This window comes from Drosophila subobscura, chromosome O (genome assembly GCF_008121235.1).
Source record: "Drosophila subobscura isolate 14011-0131.10 chromosome O, UCBerk_Dsub_1.0, whole genome shotgun sequence".
Classification (NCBI taxonomy): Eukaryota; Metazoa; Arthropoda; class Insecta; order Diptera; family Drosophilidae; genus Drosophila; species Drosophila subobscura.
Window position 1 is genome coordinate 25,295,748 of NC_048533.1, and position 21,853 is coordinate 25,317,600.

General features: G+C 44.2%; 2 protein-coding genes across 2 annotated transcripts in view; both read left to right on the forward strand.

The window, feature by feature from the left end:
* The first annotated feature begins 181 nt into the window (after positions 1-181).
* LOC117896473 (fas-associated death domain protein) lies at positions 182-1,209 on the forward strand. The gene has a single exon (XM_034804808.1). The coding sequence runs from the start codon at positions 190-192 to the stop codon at positions 979-981; it is 792 nt and encodes a 263-aa protein (XP_034660699.1). The 5' UTR covers positions 182-189; the 3' UTR covers positions 982-1,209.
* Positions 1,210-1,511: 302 nt separating this feature from the next.
* The window catches only part of LOC117896467 (protein lap4), a 65,082-nt gene continuing 44,740 nt past the window's right edge, over positions 1,512-21,853 (forward strand). Inside the window, 5 exon segments of the mRNA XM_034804800.1 lie at positions 1,512-1,686; positions 2,807-3,274; positions 9,960-10,077; positions 20,487-21,069; positions 21,131-21,549. Of these exon segments, the coding sequence (XP_034660691.1) occupies positions 3,113-3,274; positions 9,960-10,077; positions 20,487-21,069; positions 21,131-21,549 (1,282 nt within the window). The 5' untranslated portion in view covers positions 1,512-1,686; positions 2,807-3,112.

The window sequence follows — 21,853 nt, forward strand, 5'->3', positions numbered from 1 at the left end:
CGTAAAATACCGAGAAACAAAATAAAATTATAGCAAAATTAAACAAATTAAAGAAAGTTTAAACAAATGTAGTTGCAAAACAATCTTTAATGGTGTAAGACAGATACACAGCTTGTGTTTTGTAACAAGAAATTAGTGATCTGAAAACTCGATAAGCGCAACAGCTGTTTGTTTGATCGATATATTGAAATGTTTTTTCAGACAAAAAGTAGTTTACGCACTCATTTCGTTATTTTCCGACCTTATCCGTCCCGGACAGCATTAGTCATCATGACTGGACATCACTGGTCCTACGACATCCTAAAGAAAATGGCCTGTGAGGGCTCTGCCGACATAAACGAGCTGAAGGCGATCTTCGCGGTGGACATCAACTCAAGGAGAAAACTCGACTCCATTCGCACCGTTGAAGATCTAATTGATGTTTTGGAACGTGCGGATATGTTGAGCCAGGAAAATGTCGAGCCCCTCCACAAGCTGTCGTCCCAACCGAAACTGATCGAAGCCCTGGACGGCTACAAGACACGCGGACAGGCGGAACCCCGGGAACCTATCAATATCTACCAAGAAGAGCGAATGGCGGAGGAGCTGCGGCAACAATTACGCGTTAGCCACAACAGCCAGACGGTAGCACCTCCACTTGTGGCTGCAACTCCTGCACCGCCACCGCCACAGCAAAACTACGTGACACCGGCTGCATTCACGGATCGCAAACGGGCGGCTGTCTTCAATAAGATCTCCGAGGAACTTGGGCGTTTCTGGCGACAATTTGGGCGCAAGGCGGGCATTGGTGAGGGCACCATGGACGACATTGAAGAGCGATATCCACGTGATCTCAAATCCAAAATTCTACATCTACTTCGACTGATCGAGGAGGACGATTGCCATGACTCTAGACATTTATTAATGCGCCTTTGCCGAGCCTTGACGGAATGCGGTAGGAGCGACATAAAGAGGAAGGTGGAGCAAATAATGTCCCACTGAGGAAAGATTGCATGCTAAGCTAACTGTAAATTATTGATAATAATACAAAACAATAGTTGAAACGGTCGATTCAAATCTATTGATATAGAGGGTGCTCCCCCGTAGATAGTCGCATTGTAGATATGTACACCTAGATATGTAGGTGGCAGAAAACCAAAGAACTGTTCAAGTAGTATATTCTTCCTGTAATTAATGCACTTAATGACCAATAAAGATAACCATAAAATCTATTTTTAAATAACGCTTGGAAAAATTTAAATTCATTCGTCCATTAAATTGCATTTTTAAGGTATATTTAAGAATATAGGGTATCGAATCTGCCAAAAGCATTTTCTTTTTAATTTTTCTTTGGAGCACTACTATTGAAGCTCATTCGGTATATTTTTACAGCGTGCTATTTCAGTATATTTCGAGTCGAAAATATCCCTTTCGAAATTGCCCATTCACAATAGGACAAATTAACAATTCACAATGGGAACTAGTTTTCTGTTTCCCAATTCCGTTGTTCTTTCAGTCTATTTTCCAGTCTGTTTTCCACCGTCATCCGTCAACCATTTCTTTTTAACCGAGCGGAACACGACGCGCGGTTTTTCGAAAGACCATACAAAAAATATTAATAAATGGCACAAGTGTCGTGATAGTCGAACTATGCGGGAAAATGCAAACTAACGAAACCAGATCAGCGCGCGCATTTTCATGATTTGGGTAAAGCTTAATTAAAATCGAAGTCGAATACGACAAATAGCTGTGTGTGCCGTGCCTGTGAATTTTGCGACTGTCCTACGCGTTCGTTGTTTTTTTGTTGTTGCGTTTTTCTTGTGTTTTTTCCCTGTACAGTAGATACAATAAGTGGCCAAGGCAGCCAAAACGTGTTAAAGCGTGCGAAAAGTGGTAACAAAAACCTAGAAAAATGCTGTCGCTGATTTCAAGCCCCGTCTCGCTCACTCCTTCGCTTTAGCTCCTTTTTTTCGGCCGCCTAAGACCAGCGTTTTGTTGTTGCGCAGCGTAAACGTGTGCAAAAGCGTGTGTATGTGTGGGTCGAGAGTGTGTGTTTTGTGTGTAAATTCCACAACATACGCCGCTCCGCTCTTTGCACAGCGGTGGAATTAACAAGTATCATACACTAAAATGTACTATAGCTCACAAAAAGTAATTCCGACTTTTGGGTGTGTCTCTCTTTCGCTTTTTATTATAATTTTCCCACTTTTATGCCGCTTGGAATGTGTGTCTGCCTCTCTTAATGTTCCCCTTCGTTCCTCCATTCTCAGCTCATTCGCTGGCTGTGGGCCCCTGTGTTTGTTTGTGTGGAAAGAGAAGCAACAAATGTGAGTGCGTCCGTAGTGCCAACTACGTGATGAAATGCATAAAGTGTCTCTGTCCCTGGCTCCCCTCATACCTTTTCCCTTCTCCAGGGCTCCACTAAGTGCCAATTAGAATTGATTATTATTCATTATTTCTCTTATTACTGATACACAGACACACACACGCAAACACAGAAACACACATTTGCAGCGACAAACAATTTCATGTTCATAGGACTCCGCTCCAAAAACGCGCTCTCTTTTGAGTGTCTCTCTTTTGTTCCCTCTCTGTCTCCCTCTATCTCACACAAACAACTCCACACCGTTGTTGTTGTCAGCGACAAGGTCTCTCTGCTTCTTCTTTGCGTTTCTTCTTCTTTGTGCGTTTTTTGTTGCTACCTTTTTTTGCCGTTTATTTTTCGCATAACGTCATAACGCAAAAGCAACGTAAAGCCCGTGGATAACGTGAAATAAATAGTTTAAAAAGTAAATACAAATTAATCAAATATTTGTATCAATTACAGAGTAAAATTGTGACCAAAATGTGGTCAAAAAGTGTGCGATAATCCATGTAAAATAACCGTGTAAATATATAAAACGTCTAATTAAAAAAGAGTGTAAATCGAATAAAGTGCCAAACCAACAAATGTGGCAACAATTTGGCCATTTCTGCGTGTATGCTGTTGTTTGAGCCAGGGCCCAAAACAATCGACAACAACAACAGCAACAACCACAGTGGAAAGAGAACTACACAAAAAAAAGAGAAAAAAAGAAAACGAAAATAAAATCTAAAAGATTCACTTTAACGACCAATAAACCGACCAGACGCGATGTTCAAGTGCATTCCAATCTTCAAGGGCTGCAACCGGCAGGTGGAGTTCGTGGACAAGCGCCACTGCTCCCTGCCGCAAGTGCCCGAGGAGATACTACGCTACTCACGTACCCTCGAGGAGCTCTTCCTGGACGCCAATCACATCAGGGATTTGCCCAAGGTGAGTGTGTGCTGCCGCAAATGTCATGGCTCTCAAAAGTGCGTGGGGGAAATTGAATAAAATTCACTCTGGGCGGAACCTTTAAAGTTCTGTTGTGGTTTGGGAAATGAATATTATAAATATTAATGGGTACACCAGTGGGAAATATTCCATCGAATTATCTAAATGAACAAATCGAACGATTCATTATTCAGTTATCTTAAGGACAGATAGCAAAAGAGGCAAACAAATTTGCCCAGCAAGATCTTTCCATACCTCTGAGCAGAACTCTGGCTGGATGACCTTGTTGCGCATCTCACAGCGACGACACGACGGGAGGGGGTTGACGGCGCGTAGTTTACATTCCTTGAAGGACATTGACCCTCGGGGCCTAGGGTCTACTTTGGTCAGCCTCCTGGCGCACAACGAGTATCTTTCAGTATCTTTATATCTTCTGGCATGGAGAAGCGCATCCACCATTTGCGAACAGACAACAATTACGACAAAAGACTGTGTTGGCTCCGTCCGAGCGGAAGTCTTTAATTAATGCGGAGAGCGGGTTGGGGCAGTGACTGTGGCTGGGTATGTGGCATCTTTAACATTTAACAATGCACAAGCTTTAATATTGAGTTCATGCCATGGGGCTGGGGGCTGGCTGTGGGCTGTTGCCTGTTGGCTGCCGGCGTTGCATGCATAATTGAATCTACAATTACGCAACTTGTAGATACACAGATACATGGATACGAGCACTCTTGGGCATTGTGTCAACATCAAAAGCCACCGGCTGTAATGCCAATTAATAGACAAGTGCTGCTGCCCCTATGATAATGGTGGACCACCCTCCACACCCAAAATGTGTGGAGGAGATACTCTTGGAGTGTCTTTTGTGGTGAAGAAAAGTTCTGAAACGAAGCAGCTTTGATTTACTTTTGTGGAGGATTTTCTTATATTTGTAGACAGAGATTTCAAACAGAGATCGTTTCTTGATTAACTGCATAATTGCTTAAGACACAATCTAAATAGTTGTGAAGCTTCCGCTGAACTGCAATTTATTTGCATTTGTATATTCTGGCTTCTGGTTCTGATTTCTCTCGTGTCAGCGGTCTGCCCGTCTCGAGTTTACGAGTGTGTGGTGGTGTTGTGTGTGTGAAAGAGTATCTGCCGGATAGACGAATAAACAACAAACAAGCTGAAACTCTGGGAACTCTACGGGGTAGAGTCGGAGAGACATAAACAGAAGCAGTAGCTCCGTTGACATAGCAACAAGTGGGGGGTGGCGGATTACTATAAAATATATGTACTTAAGTACATATGTATGTACATATGTATGTACTATCCACAATTGCAACTCAAGCCGCAGAGCAGCAGCCCTCCCTTCTGGTACTCTGGTTGCAAATTTATTTGCGGTCGCTGTCCATGCGATTGTTGTGGCTAAAGTTTTACCCTAGAGTTTTTTCCTTCTCCTGCTCCTTTCCTTTCCTCCTTTCACTAATGAACTTCTAATGCAAATTCATGTCTGCCACAAGTCCAACACAGTTTTATTAGAGCAACGTTCAACGGCCGCCACAAGTTGTTGTCGCTGCTGCTGCTGTGGAGCCACCACAATGGACACAAGTCTCTCACAGCAATCACGGGAGATGGGAGACAGCAGCAGCGGCAGCAGCAGCAGCGGCAGCAGCAGCAACGGATGTGCTGATGTTCTGGGGCCTCCGGACAACCCTTTTTTTGTTGCTGTTGTTGTCGCTGTATGCAGAACCACATTTCCGCGTTGTCAGAGGCAACAATAAATAGTGGGCCATCGATAGAGGGGAAAACGTTCCAACTCAACTCTCTGGCTTCAATCTACTTCAATCTACATCCCATTCATTTCGGTTAACACAATTGTGGCAGTGGGAAATTGAAGTGGGAAATGGCTTTGCTTTCACGGGGTGCGGAACCTACCCCAAGAACAAAACTGAAGTTTGTGGCAGGGAGAGAGAGAGAAGAGTGAACCCCGATGCCCCAACCCAAGGGAAAGACTGACTGGTCGTGGGTCCCACCTCCATTCATTTGGGCCAATTAGTCACGGCTCAAAGATAAGATACCAGGTAATCGCCACCTTATCGCCCTGGCATTGCCCCCATCCACAATCCACAGCCAGTGCCGGCGTCCCAGTCCCTTGCCTGATTGTCTGCCGCTTGGCTTACGAAACTTGAAGCCGCCGCAGCACAGGTGCACTCCCCTTCCAGCCCTTGCCTTTCTACATGTTTTCGAACACACTCACAAACACACACACGAAGAGTGCCCCAGAAAATAAGCAGCAGCAGTAGCAGGGCAGCGCGGCAATGACATCATTTTTGGGCAGTAATCGGCATTCGCGTTCGAGTACGAGAAAAGCCAATTGACAAAAAAAAAAAACAACAGCCGCAGCAGCAGCTAAAGAAAACACTTTTAACTTTTAATCAACTGTTCAGCAAAAGCAAGTAAATGAATAAATCATTGTTTTATTTAACCAAATCGATAGTTTTCAATGGTTTACTCATTAAATAAACGCGTTGTATAGCACGTATTAGTGGTAGTTACTTTTTCCGTGGTTTAACACATTCCATAGATACATTTTCCGTAGTAAATTCTATAGATACATTTATCTAATTTGAACTGTACTTCCACCTGTGGAATGTGTGTTCTTTTTTTATTATTTCGTGTTTGTTTTTAGTTTTTCCATTCGTCACACACAGAATCTAGACTTTTCATCTCGCTGTGTTGCCTCCTCCTTCTACCTTCTACCTTCTACCCTCTATAGATAGATCTATCTTTAGCGCTGCTTAAAACCGGTTACCCAGCGTTTCGTATACGAGAATCTACTCTAAATTTGCTCTCCACTTAATTGTTCTCAATGGCATTCGTATCTGAGGCGCTGTTTAGCTTTTGCTTGGTCACAAAGATACACAGATACAGTGGAAAAAAAAGAGAGGAGGAGCTTTGGTTTAACTGTTAAGATTTCTTACAAAAGATATAACTCAGATTTATGGCAAATTGCGTTGCAATTTCTTTATTTGCATCTGAAAGATGCTAAACTTAATGGGATTGCATTTGAAAGATAGTAAATTGTGAGCGCCAGCAGCTGTGCCCATAAGGAAAGTTTGTTAACAAACACAGATGCATCTGGTGCTGCAGATACTGTATCTGTTGGTTGCCGTTACTGCTCTGAGTGTGCGTTGAATAGAAAAATGAAGATGTACAGATTGGAATAGGCGCACAGATGCCCACAGACTGTGTGGATGCGCCACCAGTGTGAAGCTTCCTCCACCTCCTCCTCCTCCATCTGCATGGATTTGCAAACACACACACACAAGCACACACATTTGTATATTTTCTGTGTATCTACAAGTGGTGTTGCAACTGCTGACAAATGCTGTTGCTGCCACTGGTGCTGCTGCTGCTGCTGCTGTTGTGTATCTGAAAATTCAGTGCGGCGTGAAATACTGAACGTGGCTTCATGGCTCCATGGAAGCTTTTCTGCCGCCATCTCTGGCCACATAATTGTTGCCCACTCGTCTGTCTGTCTCTGGTTCTAGCTTCTCAGCTGGTTATACGCTTCAGATGCGTCGTCCAAATGTATCTAGAACTCGTTTTCCACAGGCCACCGAACGAGTGTGTGTGTCCATCCGTGTTTGTGTGTGTGTCTGGGGCTTCTGTTTGCTGGGCGCCTAGTCGTTTGCAACATGCACACACAACCCCAAAAAACAGAGACAGAAAGAGAGATACAGATACAAATACAGATACATTCGTTGTGTAGATTACACTTGCAGATACAACAACATAAAAAAACATTGCTCAAATCCAGCGAAGCGCATTGGCATTTACATACAGCAGAGAAGAGAAGAGAACATCACTGCCATGTCATGGTTCAGTGCTGCAGCTGTGCAGCTCCATCCAGATGTATCTCTCCGATACTGTTGTTCAGTTAAAAGCAGATACATTCCATTAGGCACACAAATTGGGTTTAAACCAAACAGAAAATTGAATTGTTGTCCAAGCCGCATTGGCAAAAAGATTCGTTTATAAAATGCATTTGGCAGAAAATTAAATTATCGGTTGGGATTCAGGCTGCAACGCAACATGCCATGCAACAGAGCAGTCCTCTCTGCTGCTGCTGCCTCTGCTGCTGCTGTTGTGACGCAACCAAACGTGGCAGTGCCTTCTGCCGCTTGCTGTGCGCCTGCTCCAACTAGATACAATAGTAAAAGTGTAGCTGTGGCTGTGCCTGTGCCTGTCTTCGTGTGCCCCCAAGCTCTAGTAAGTCGCTAGCTCTCTCTCTCTCTCTCCCTCCATCTGTCTCCCTCCATCTGTCTCTCTCTGTGACGCTTTGCGTGAGTGTGTGGCATAGACAACTGGTAGGTTGTGTTGCCACATTGCATTTGCCGGCCGGTGTCTGTTGGCCGGCCGGTAATTTATGGTCCATGCACCAGAAGAGAGGCAAACAGACAACCCAAAAGTAAGGCTGAAACTCAAGTTGCAAGCGTGGGTTGCACATGGCAAAGGGATGGCGAGAGGCAGCAGGAAGAGCTGAGCTGGTCTGGGTGGCATGGCTGAGTGGCAGCATGTGCCTCTCTCTTGTGGTGCTTGCCAGCAGCACTTGGCTCTGAAAACTTTACAATTCACATTCATTTTTATTGTCATCCATGGGGTCTTGTGTGGCTAAACTTTGGATACTTTGGATACCCTTTTGTAGTCGATGGACCCCCCCCCCTATTGATACTACTGCTATAGATCCTTACGATGCGAAAACATCTTGCCAAAAACTTTGTTAAACTTTGGACATGGAAATTATTTGTGTTAGGAATTTCTAAAATCGATTTACTCTTGCCCGCTCAGTGTTTAAGGACACAGAAAACGTTTGAGTGGACATTGCAAAGCTCTTATAAAGAGTATCAACTGCTTCTGCTTTCCATTCTGCCCCTTCTGTTTTTTGCCTTTGTCCCTTTTGTTGCATTCTCGGCCATTGGCCCCGCCCCGGTCCCCCATTGCTGCCCCTCGCTTAGCAAACATTTCGCTTTGGGCCATTTTCATATGCAAGTTACGTTTTTTGTACGCTTTTCGTCGTTGTTTTTTGTCTTTTGTGTTTTCTGTTTTTGGGGGTGCCTCTGTGTCGCCTTTTGTCTTCGCTGACAGTTGCAACTTTTTGACGCATGATTCGTTGAAAGGTTTGTGTTTTTTTCGCCAAAGAGAATCTGGCACATTTGCGGTAGGTAAAAGCCCGAGAATACAGAGACAATAGTGGAGTGCCAGTGCCCAGTGCCGCCCCCCTCTAAGCCTTTGGAACTGCTTTTGTCTTTCCGAATTCCCGGCTGTTCATTCGTTGCCTCTATCTCTCTCTCTCTCTCTCTCTCTCTGTCTTGGTTTTGTGGCCCCAAAAGAAGAGAGAGAGAGAGAGAATTAGTTTCATTCTTTTGAATTCCATTTCGATTTGTAAGTCCAAAAGGTACGTTTACGAGTATCTGTGTGTTCCGTGTGGAATTTCGCTTGTGTACTGTTTTTTCAGTGTGTTGAAAGTCTCTTTGGCAGTGGGTCAACAATCTCATTGAGTCACGGCCCCCAAAAGCAGCAGACTGCTGCCCATGCCCATTCGGACAGCAGTATGTCCCCTTGCCCACTACTCATATTTCCATTGTCATGTGGGGGCATACAAATGCGGTGGAAAAATGCAACAGTTGCGACTGTGTTGTACCATAGATAGATGTTAAGTTAAGTAAATAAAATATATCGAATATATTAAAATATTAATGAAATCTTTAATAAAATTCCATGAATATTTTTTGAGCATTTGATCCGAGAATTCGCTCTCTGGGTTTCTCCTCTCCAAGATTTTCACCTTTACGCAAACCCAGCATACCCCTCCATCGTAATTACACATATAACAGGGTATTCAAAAAATCCAAAAAAAAGCAGAGGAATTTAATAAACTTTATGATGACTACGAGAACTACGAATTATTTTCATTATTATTCTTGCGGTGGCACAAATGTTTGCGAGGGGCCCAACAATGGGGCGATAAAAAGAAGAGGCAGCGACAACGACCGCCGCCTGCCGCCTGCCACCCGCTGCGGCTGTTAACCTTGAGGTCTATGACTCAGTGGAAATGTGAAAATGTGGGAGTGGATATGGGAATGTGAAAGAGATGGGTCCGTACTCCACATTGCACCGAAGGAAGGTCAGTGGAGTCTGGGGGTCTGTGGGCTCTCGGGTCTCGGGACTCCCTTCACTTTTGGAAAGTCCCAAAAGCTAGACACAGACCGACATAATTTATTTGCGAATCAAAGTCGTGAGTTTTCATAAATGAATTGTTGGCGACATGTCCCCCCCTCCCGCCTGTCCAGTGCCATGTCTATGTCCATGTCTGTCTGAAGAAAAAGAAAGCAAAGCCAAGAGACACAGGAGGAGGCTCCTCCAACCGATTCGATCCGTGGCTCCATTCTAATGGACGACTCGACGTTTGGGTCACGGCTCCCCAAAAACAAATGACAAAACTCTTGAAGGAGATTTATGACCACGAAAAGCGAGTCCCTAAACTGAGATGCAATGCCATTTTCTTTTTGGCGAAATCGAATGCTGCCGAATGACATTTGAATGGTAACTCTGTTGTTGTTGTTGTCGTTGTTGCTTTTGTCTTGTGTGTCGTGCTCTGAGGTCTAAATCTTTTCTTTTCTTTTGGTTTCTTTTGCAGAATTTCTTTCGATTGCATCGCCTGAGAAAGTTGGGGCTGAGTGACAATGAAATTGGACGCCTGCCGCCGGATATACAAAATTTTGAAAATCTTGTCGAGCTTGATGTTTCACGCAATGGTAAGTGTTTGCTCTTTAATGTTTGTTTGTTGTTGGGGCATGCAACAAGTGTTCGTGGCAGATGACTGTTTGGATGTTTTCCTGCTGCTGCTTAGATATGAATCATTGAATGATTGATTGATTGACAGGCAGCAGCAGCGCGTAGCAGAAATGTTTGGTTTTTGATATACAAATTGGATGCCACATGCAACGGATGCACCGTGGCATGCACCGTGCGGCGGTTGATGGTTCTGTATCAAATGGGAAAAGTTTCAGGGAGGACACAGCAGGGGATTTCCACTTTTAATTAAAGTGTCTCACGCCTCGCGCGCACACCTTTTGCCACCCTCTCACAGTGTGGCTTCGCAGCACTTTTTATGTTTGTTTAATTGAGTGATGGGATTTTTGGACCATCATTCTGGCTTTTTCTGTCAGAAATGATTAAAAATATGCATAGAATATGTGAAACTCTACCCGCTAGCTCCCTCCCAGTGAGACTTTTAGTGTTGGAAATATTTTTCATGTATTTTCAGCCAGAAATCAATATCAATTGAAACGACTAATTCAATTAAAACTGCCATTCCATTTTTAATGAAATTAAATCACATCAAATGATTGAATTGTGTATCGAATGGAACTGATTTTACGTGATTTATGATTATTATTATTGCTTTAGATAGGGGTTCAAATGTGTGTGAAATGGCAACCAGATACTCGTATTTCTCTACAGCTTGTATTTTTGCTATGAAATCTTGAATCTTTCTTTGAAATGTTTTAATTAATTGATTTGGCCTGCAAAGCCAACGAGTTTTCGCGTTTAATTGTTGCATTAAATGCATTAATTGAGTGGATAAAAAACTAATTCGAGGTGTTTAATCGCTTAGATTTAGTTTTCGAGTCGGATAGATACTGAAATGCGTTTAATAATTGCATTTGATTCGAAAATGATTTGATTGGCATTTAAAATGGTAGTTTAATGGATCCAAAACGAGTGGAAATCGTAAAGTAATTTATCTACTACCGTAGAAAGAAAATTAAAATGTCTAGAAATGAATATATATTTCCGTCTGCTTTTGCAGTTTTCTAAAGAATTTACCTGGGAATGAATTTTCCTCTTAAAATTTCTCAGAAACACGATGATATTCCCCCAACTTTCAGCACAATTGAAAGGCCAACAAAGTGCAGAGGGTGGCACCAGAAAGAGGTTCTCTGCCGCCGCCCCGAACATCCGTCGGGAGCTGCTCTTTTCAGGTCTGCTTTGGCCTCCAAGGAGGAAGCACCCGTCGGAGTTTTATAACTTTTTTAATTTGTGTCATATTCCAATGCACTCGCACAGCTACAGACACAGTCACACACCCCCGCACACACAGATACTGATGCAGATAGTTGATTCAGTTGGGGAATCGCATAGATACGATTCTTTTTTTCCATAGCATATGGATTTTGTGCTTAAGCAAGCGTAAATCCGTAAACAGCAAACAGTAATTGGAGTCAAGTGCAGCGCCGCTCCACCCATATCCACCTGCTCATTCCACTCTTCCGTTTTGTAGCAAAATAAATGAGAAAATAAATACAGAAACTGGAAAAATACACAGAAAATATAAATCAAACTGCAAGGGGAAACACGGCAGCGGACAACACTCCATCTCCTACTGCCATGGCAACAGCGGATATCGTACGAATCATCGTTTATTCATTCACAACACTTTCCTATCGAATGGAACTCTCGGACTACAGATGCAGAAAATAAAACCGAAATGGAACGTTTGAGTCGAGTCTTACTACAAGCGAGAGAAACCTGCTCTTCCCTTCGCTGCTAAGCCACACTGGGAAAGAGGACACAATTCTCGCTGGGATAGGGCTATCATCGGAAAACGTTTCTGCTACTAAGCCGCACTGGAAGAGAGTGCACCGTTTGCTTCTTCCTTTCTCTGAGTGTATGAAGTCACCTCGTCGGGGCTTCCCTTCCCGTTTCCGTTTCTGATATTACAGCCAAAATGAGGGGTTTATAAAAAAGGTTTCATTTGACCAAATATTGCATTCCCAGCCCCGAGCGATACTCATTGAGTGCACTCATTACCCAAATTGGATCGGGCATTGCGCTGAGCATTTGAGAATGATGACTTTGGCATCGTGTCGCGGCAAGCGGCATCGTGTTGCACTGCTGATTATGCACTTTATGCCTTGTACACATGACCCACAAAGTGACCGGTAACAACCACCGCATCCCACTCCACACCATCCGATAGCAGCAGGCCAAGTGAATGGTTGTGGAAATCTGAGCTGGATTTTCCTGCATCCCAGAAGGTGAAAGGAGCCGGCGCCCACGTAAAAAAGTTAAGCGATTATCCGCCTGCTGCCTCGTATCTGTGTGATTAATGGCCTGCAAAAGAGCGGATAAGTCGATCAGGCAAATATTAAAAGATCTTTTCTTTACTTTTCCCGCTCTGATATGTACGGTGTGTGGGTGGGGAGAGGGGAGTAGCAGGGGGACCACTCCACTTCTCTGGGAAAACCTTTCACATTCAATTGCTGCCACACGCCGCCGCCGCCGCTCAAGTGCATATTTTATTGAATCGCTTTTTGTTGGCCGCTTTCGGGGAACAGAACTCGTTTTGCTGTCGCACAGGTGTGTGGCATGCCACCACCCCCTCTCTCTCTCTCTCTTGCCTCACTGTGGGCACACCTTTCTTTCGTTTTTTTCGTTTCTTTCATTGCCACATTTATTTCTTCATTGCTATTCGCAGCGCACACTCTGAAGATTCTATTTTCGCCTCAAATTAGCCGTCTCGATTTGAATTTTAGCTGCTTTTGCCACTCACAGCCATCCATGTTTGCCGCTCTGACACTGCCATGTTGCCACAACAATAGATGGCCATGCCACACAGCCAAGTCCGTGAGTTCGCGTTGTTGCTGCACTTGGCAATAGAATTTGTAGCAGCAACAGCAGAGTAGCAGCAGCTGGGAGCCGCATTGTCACATTGCAACGCGCGACTGTGGCTACAAAAAACAATTCTAATAAAAACATGAAATTCCCCTATCGCTCGTTGTCGACTGTGGGTGTGGGTGTGGGTGTGGGTGTGGGTGGGTGTGTTTACATGTACTTATACACGGCACTGTGCTGTGTGTACACAGCTGTGTTCGAAATAATAGCAGCAATAACTGCCGGAATAATAGTATGCACAGACCTTTGCCAGAAACCAATTTACAATGCTGTTTGTGATTGGCTACCAAACTTAACGCAGATTTTCTGAGCTTTAGGGAACACTTGTTTAAGGTTAACTTTTAAAATATAAGCTTAAAATCTCAACCTTTTCCTTGATGGGTAAATAAATATAAATAAACTACCTTTTAAGATGCTGTTTCTTTTCGGTTAAGTGGAATTTGTTACTAAACTCTCTTGTTACTGCTTTTTCGCATTTACATTTTTTTTTTGACACGACTTTGACACGAAATACATGAAATATTCCCTCGCTTAAATCATGTATTTGCACAATTCCCTGTCTTTCTGTCGCACGAATTGGCCATTCCACATTCAATGCAAAAATGTGTGCATGTTTGTTGTGCTTGCTATTCGTGTGACCCCCACTGTGTGTGCCCCTGTACAGGTGTCATTGTTTGTCGTCGTCGTCGTCGTTCACTCGTCGCGAGTTGTGCACGTAAATCATTATGACAATTTCTGACCCGCTTACAAGACCTCAGGAGCCAAAAGGGCGCTGCTGCTGTCGCTGCTGCTGTGTAAAGTATTTTATTTTTTCACAGACTGCTGCTAATTGTTTGTTTATTTGCGTATTGCGTTTTCTATTTTCATTCTATGGATGTGCATATGCATAAGTGTAGTTTTTCCTGCATTTCTTGTGTATATTATTTGCTACCCTTTTGTAGAGAGGTTTGGGGTTTTATGTGTTTGTTTAAGAGCGTCTGAGATTGCTGTCTGACCACAGAAGTGGAATTCGTAGTGAAAATTCTGTAAATATTTCGGAAGATATCATAGAATAGAACTCCATAGAGCCTTCAGGAAAGAAAAAACTAAATATATAAAAATAGAACAAGCCGGTTCACGCTTGCTCAGCTTCTGCCTTTGGCTGTGGTTTCTCTTTTTGCTTGTCTTCGGCTTTGACTTTTGCCTGTATTCTGCATTCTGTCTGTCTTTGTTTATAGCAGCAATTCTCTTTGGTTCTCTCTGCCTTCCCCTACTGATTGCCAAGAGGTATCCTTATTGTCGCCACGCATTCATTTCAACATTTTCCCAGCCGCTTCGCCGTATCGTTTCTGCACATGCTACATATTTGCGCGAATGCAGTTGCGTTGTTTGTGGAAGAGTCAGTCGCTGTGTGTCGAGTTTATTAAATAACAAATATTTCGTGGTACGACCGAGTATGGTACGTATTTTTTTTAAGGCTAGTTGGCAATGCGTTTGGTTGCTGTGGTGGCAGAACTGTTGCCAAATTCAGTTGGGGGGGAATTTGTCATTCGGTTTTTCGAATCGAATGGATTCTCGGTGTGACGAGCCGTGAAGCGCAGCAGATAGCAGAGGGAGAGGGAGCAGTGGAGTGGGGAGGAGAGGAGAGTCGACTTCCTCCATAATATTATCAATAGTGGAAATTCTGTGATTTATTCAACTGGAATTTCATTTCGATATAGAGAGAAAGAGAACATCATCAGCAGCAGCACTCTCTCTGTCTCCGATTCCCTGACTTATTAGAGTGGAAAGTTGAGATGCGGTGTTCGATTGTGGAATGTAATTATTTGCCATAATCAGCTTTCCCAGCCATAGGAACGATGGGAACTACATTTATATCTCTGAGAGAGAACCTCCTATATTTATACTAGGCAAAGCTGATTGCGACAATCCCTTGGCCCTTGGGGCAACACAAAAAGTAAACTCAATTAAATGCCATTTGAAAGTCATGCCCTTAGGCGACACATCTCCTCCACTTCCCTACAAGAAAAATGTGTGTCATACAACTATAATGTTACTTGATGCTTCAAATGGTTGCTTGCCTCAGCTGCTGCTTGTTCATTTCTACGAGCTGCTGCTGCTGTGTTGTTGTGTTGCAATTGAGGCGTCAACTGGGTCAAAGTTAAAGTGCGGTGCTCTTCACTGCTCCTCGCGGCGGCGCCTCCATTCAAGTGGCGTGCTCATTTTGTTGGCAGAATGTGCCCCCAAGTGCAGCAGCCAGCAACACACACAAATAAACCATAAATACAATGAAAATTTAAGCCGCCAATGGGCCTTACAAAAGAAGCAAAACTCGGGGGCAAAAGGAATCAACGAGAACAAAGACTAGAAAATCAAAGTCCAAAGCTTTTGTCGTGGCGGCCATTAGCGTCCATGACTTTGTAAGAACTAGAAATTGGCCAACAAGAAGAGAATCAAGTATCCAGAACTCAAAGTCCAAGTGATGGGAACATTTCAATGTTCAAACTACACAAACAAACAGACAGACGGACAGACAGATGGACAGACAGACGGACAAACACAACGACTACCCAAAAAAGAATTGTTTAATTAATAGAATTAAACAAAAACTAAATCAAAATGTCAGAAAAGAATCAGCAAAAATTGGCAGAAATCATTGAAGGCGCAAATCCATGCCCACGATCTACCTCTCCGATCTGTATCACTGGCAGCCGATTGACGTCACTCCCTCCACCATCAAAAGGGGCAGGCAATTAAAAACTACTCGGAGGCAGCCAGGCAGGCAACAGGCGGCAGCACGAGGCATCCATCGGTTTCTACTTCTACTGTAAAAATAACAAATCAAAAGTTGGCAGCGCCTCCTCCGCCTTCTCCTGCAATTCGACACGGCAACAACCAAACATCAAGCAGCAAGCAGCGAAAATTATTCAATTGCCTAAAGAAAACAATGTTTTACTCGATCCAAAAAATAACAAACTTATTCAAAGCAAACACAACACACAAATTTAAATACAATTTCTATGGATGGATGTTAAGTTCTTTGTGTGCTAAAAACCTTCAAAATATCCATTGATTCAATCATTGATTTCAAAGAATTATTAACCCTTTTGAAGAGGGAATAAGTTAAAATCAAAAATAATTCCCACTTCGTCATCCAATGGCTTGCAACTGGCAGCTTTCAGCTGCATTTGTAATCATGAAACGCAGTGTTTGAGTATGGAAAAGCTGTTTAAAAAATTGCTGGATACACAGCTCCTCTGGTTAGCTAATACTTTTTTGTGGCTTGAACCTGTTTTTGTAGTGTCTCTGATTGGCAAACTCCACAAGCCACCCGCTAAATGTGGCACAGCTGTCCAAAGGTCGTGGTTAAGTGAAAAATGTTGAGAAAATTGATTTTGTCATGCAGGAAACGAAGGACTTTGCCTTGAGAGAGGTTTCAAAATGTCAATAGCAGATGTGTGTTCTCAGTGAATGTATCTAAAGGAGGCTTGAGTAATGAGATTTAAATCCCAAGGATGGGAAGAAGCTTCAAAATCAATTAAAAATCTTTTACTAAACAGATGCGCTGTGCATCGTTTGAGTGGCACCTGTTGCAAACGATAATCTTGCCACAATTAAGAGTCATTCCACTTATCACTTATCCCTCCCCCACGTTCTGCTCTCGGCTCAGTGCAGCGCAGCAGCAGCTCAGCTCAGCTGCCACAAAAGGCAGCTCGCCCGCAGCAGCACTCGTTCTGTGACGGAAAGCCATTTTCCTGGTGTTGACGCTTGGGGATTTAGCAGCACTCTGTGGAGGAGCACTTTCTCACAATGCCACAGCCACAGCCACAGTCAAAGCCATAAAATTGCATCCCAGACAGACGACAATGGGAGGACTCTCCAATGATTTTCGCCCGCTGCTTCCGCTGCCCCATTCTTTTCATCAGTTTGGTGGCTGCTGCATGGATGGGATGCAATAAGCGAAATGGCAATGTGCCATGAAGAGTAGGAGCAGCAGCAGCAGCAGCAGCAGCTCATAACGAGGTATCCTTCTATCCTGCTGCCTGGCACAGGCAGAGGGCAGGATTCAAGGCAGAGATTGAAAAGCCCTGACAAATGAAATATGCATTGCATATCCATCCTTCTCGACATCATCTTCATTAAGTGCAGTCTTCCTATTGAGACACATACACCGATGACCTCAAAAACCTGCCAACTCTTCCTCCTCCTCCTCCTGCCCCTCTGTCTGCCTGCCTGTCTGTCTGTCTTTCTGCCTGTCTCTCTGTCTCGCCATTGCCTTGATATACTGACAAATCATTTCATATTTCGCCGATTTTCAGTGTGAGGATGGTCGGCGGCGGGCATGCTCTTAAAATTTTTGTTCGTTCAATGACATTGAAAAGAATTTTCATATGTGAAAATCTCCCCTCAACCTCACGTTTCCCCAGCATATGGTTTCTTGGTTTTTCCCCATCCACAATGCTGTTGTCGTCGTTGTCGTTGCTGACGTTTCGCATTCGCTTATTAATATCTGATGGCTGCAGAAACATAAAGGGTATGTTGTATTTGTGGGAATTTAGGAATCACGTGCATAAAAGGAGGTGTTCCGATTTGCTATAAGAATTTTCCCTATGCGAATCGACTACTCCGAACTCTCTCTTCATAATTTTGCCGATAAGCTTCACATCTGCCATATCCTCCCCCATTAGAGGGTAAGTTCTTAGTCGAAATATCAGCTCCGATCCTTGTTCTTCCTCCTGCTGATGCTGCTCTGCCCCCCATCCATTAGATTTTGCTTCCGTCTGTTGCCTTCATCTCGATCGTTGTGTTGTGCGTGGCTTTCTCTCTCGTGTTTTCTTTTTTGTTGGTGAAATTTATAAGCGCTATAAAAAATCTGCCACATTGTTCCCAATTTTCCACCATTTCGGATGCTATTTTTGGATCGTTCTTTCACTTTTTACAGTGCGTGATAATATATGATAAAAATGATTAAATAAATGTCTCTTTGAAGTGTGCCGCCTCTGTGCCTCTCTGTACGTGCCACTGTGTTGCATAATTGCATAAATTGATTACGAATTTCCCTCCGGTTTTACTTCCCAGTTGGGTGCCGCCTGGTCCAAAGAATTTCCTCTAATTTCCCGTCATTTCCCGTCTATCTTAATGGGTTTCCCAAAAAATGTTGCCCCAGTTTTCGGCCACTCTCTATCTCTATCGTTGGGGCATGAAAGGTCAATGAATTGTTTGTCACCGTCGTCGTCGTTGGCGTTCCATCTAATGACCGCCAACTGTGTCATACATCTGAGCAACGCATCTCTACAGAGAGAGAGGGAGAGAGAAATGTGGAGCAAGAGCAAGAGCAATCCCCCATATGTTTCTGATTGCCCCATATGTGTGTGTGTTTGTGTGTGTGTGTGACGCCTTGCTGCGTCCATTTGTCTGTGGCCGACAGCGGGATCTCAATGCGTGCTGAGTGTTTTGCTTGACGGATTGACTGATGTTTGGGGGGCTGCTGTTTCTGCTGTTTCTGATGTTTCTGCTGATGCTCTTGACTCTTATGGCATCTGTGTTTGTGGCCTCTGTCTGAAATGTGAAGATGAAGGCTACGGCTACAATGTTGCAAGAAGGCCAGTTTTGACAATTTGCAAGTTTGAAGAGCAAGGGAAAGTTTTTATCTGATATTACGAAGGAACTCTTTTTAGCAGACACTGCGAATAAATCTTTGAAGAAAATATGAGACTACCTTCTCGAAATGAGTGAGCCTGAAACCAAAACTCCCTGAAGTTCCGACATCTTCTAAGATCAGGGGTTGGTTCGATGCTCTGTCCTTAATTTCAAACATGTGTTCTTCATTTATAAACTTTATAAACAATTAATCATTCCCATCATTCCCAACCATCATGCACAAACAAAAAGGTGCACATTATTTATGTGTTTGCAATTATTTTAAGCAAAAGAACATTGAAAAAAGAGCTTTCATTCAATGATGGACCCTCAAGGTCATAGTGCAAGGTCTTGCAAGAGAACAATACAACAAAATGCACAACAAATGCATTTATTTACGTACATTTACATATACATATGTACATTTGTCTACAAAAATGTAAATCCATATTTATTTTAATTAAAGGCTGCTGTTCCTCAACACAGATCTCATGTTTGACAGCAAATTTCTGTTGCTGCTGCACTTGCAAATGGCTTATCGGCAACCTGCCACAAATGGCGACATTTTCAAGCTGTCCGAATACATTTGTGTACGAATGGTGGGAGGTGACTGGCCACATCCGCCACAATGCCACGAAGGCCACACTCATGTCCATTGTTTGCCCACACACACACACACACACACACACACAACTCGAGCATGTCTCCACCCGCACCCGCCTGGTTCATGCTACTTCCTTCCACCACCTGCCACACTGCCACTCAGCCACGTTGTGGCAGGCGCGGCGGATCTTGCCCCACGTGTCGTATTAGTTGGATTGAATGTGGACGCAAAGGGCATGGGTTGACCTCTGCTCAGTGGGTGATGGTGGGTGGTTGCCCACATCCTTTTCACGTCGATTCTGGGTCACTTTAAACAGTGTTGTAAAGGATTGACACTGCACGCCTGACACGCCCCCGCGCCGCCTTCCACCTGTCATATATTGTGCTGCCGCTTTCGTGGTTATTTTTTTTTAATACGAGTTGTCGCTCGTCTAAAGGCTTTTGTGGCAAAAACACACACACACACACCCATGGATACACACACACAGATACAGACACAAGCGCCGTGTGGGTCCTTTTGCGTGCGCATTTCCGCTTTGGCAGCTCGAAATTTATTCGATCAACAAGTTTCGTTTGTCATTTTACGCTTCGTCTCGCTCTATCGCCACACAACATTGCAAACAATAATATCAAAAGCCCAAAGACCCCGAAGAAAGAGGAAGAGGGAACGAGAAGGAAAGTTGCGGCAGGAAATTAGAGGAAAGATATTGAGAGGTTTATTTATGTGGAGTACAAAGTATGAAAATGATGAAAGCCCAGCAACAGTACAGCCAGGAAAATGTAGCATAAATTCTCTAAAACAATTCAAATTTAATTTATTAATAAATGAATCTGTGGGAAGAAAATTCTTCCCGGAGCAACAAACTTTCCCTTTTCATTTAATTATAAATTCAAAACTCAGCAGTGCACAAACTATTTTATATATTTAAATGAGTTTGCACTAATATTTGAAAATTCTGCACATTAAAACCGATTTAATAGACAATAACAAGGCCATATGCTAAGGACTCTCTCTCTCTCTCTCTCTTTCACTCCTCTGCTGCCAGTAGTGAAATATTTATAGAACTTTTATTAATATATTAATGCGGCCCTTTAAGCCAATTCATGCGTAAAATGATGCGCAGAACGGGCGTTCGGGTTGAGGGTGGGCAGCCATAGCTACGGCCACGAGAGAGAGAGAGAGAGAGTGAAAGATTTTATGTAACCTGATAATTGAGCGAACAAAAAACCATATTGAAACGTCGTTTTTTATTTATTTTTGCAGACATACCCGACATTCCCGATGACATCAAGCATCTGCAGAGCCTCCAGGTGGCTGATTTCAGCTCGAACCCGATACCCAAGCTGCCATCGGGCTTCACACAGCTGAAGAACCTTACGATTCTGGGGCTCAACGACATGTCGCTCACCACATTGCCAGCGGACTTTGGCAGCCTCACACAGCTCGAGTCGCTGGAGCTGCGCGAGAATCTGCTCAAGCATCTGCCCGAGACAATAAGCCAGCTGACGAAGCTGAAACGCCTCGATTTGGGCGACAACGAAATCGAAGATCTGCCCCCGTATCTGGGCTATCTGCCGGGGCTGCACGAGCTCTGGCTGGATCACAACCAACTGCAGCGACTGCCCCCAGAGCTGGGGCTGCTGACGAAACTAACGTACCTCGATGTGTCCGAGAATCGGCTGGAGGAGCTGCCCAACGAGATCAGCGGACTGGTCAGCCTCACGGACCTCGATCTGGCACAGAATCTGCTCGAGACACTGCCCGACGGCATTGCGAAACTGAGTCGTCTGACCATCCTCAAACTGGACCAAAATCGATTGCAGCGATTGAACGATACCCTGGGGAAGTAAGTAGCAAGCAAGCAAACCCCCCAGAGATCCTTTATTCTAATCTCAAATCTCTTTTAGCTGCGACAATATGCAGGAGCTTATACTAACAGAGAACTTCCTGTCGGAGCTGCCGGCCTCCATTGGCCGGATGACGAAGTTGAGCAATCTAAATGTGGATCGGAATGCCCTGGAGTACCTGCCACTGGAGATCGGGCAGTGCGCCAACTTGGGTGTCCTCAGTTTGCGCGACAACAAGCTGAAGAAGCTGCCCCCAGAGCTGGGCAACTGCACCGTGTTGCATGTGCTGGATGTGAGTGGGAACCAGCTGCTGTATCTGCCCTACTCCCTGGTCAATCTGCAGCTGAAGGCTGTGTGGCTCTCGGAGAACCAGTCGCAGCCGCTGCTCACCTTCCAGCCGGACACGGACGCGGAGACGGGCGAGCAGGTGCTCTCCTGCTACCTGTTGCCGCAGCAGGAGTACCAGCCCATTACACCAGGTGAGCTTCACCCACAAGTGGGGGCAAAAGTCGGGCCATTTATGGAATGGGCTTATGGGCTCTACATGGCTTGTGCTCGCTGTTTGCTCGCTTTGGCCTCTGTTCTGCTACGGCAATGGAAAGCCCAATTTTGGCCAAGTTATGCGCCCTCTTATCTGCTTCTGACATAGATTCCACAAAACCCCATTGACGCGGCACGGCACGGCACAGTGCCCATGTCTTCTGGCCCCTATTCCCCCCTATCGTTGTGCAATATCTTCAATCTATGCTCGCATTTCCGCGATAAGATACCACCGCCCGTGGT

What these genes read in the sequence shown, in the direction of transcription:
- LOC117896473 (XM_034804808.1), top strand. Translation starts at nt 190, where the DNA reads ATGTTTTTTCAGACAAAAAGTAGTTTACGCACTCATTTCGTTATTTTC.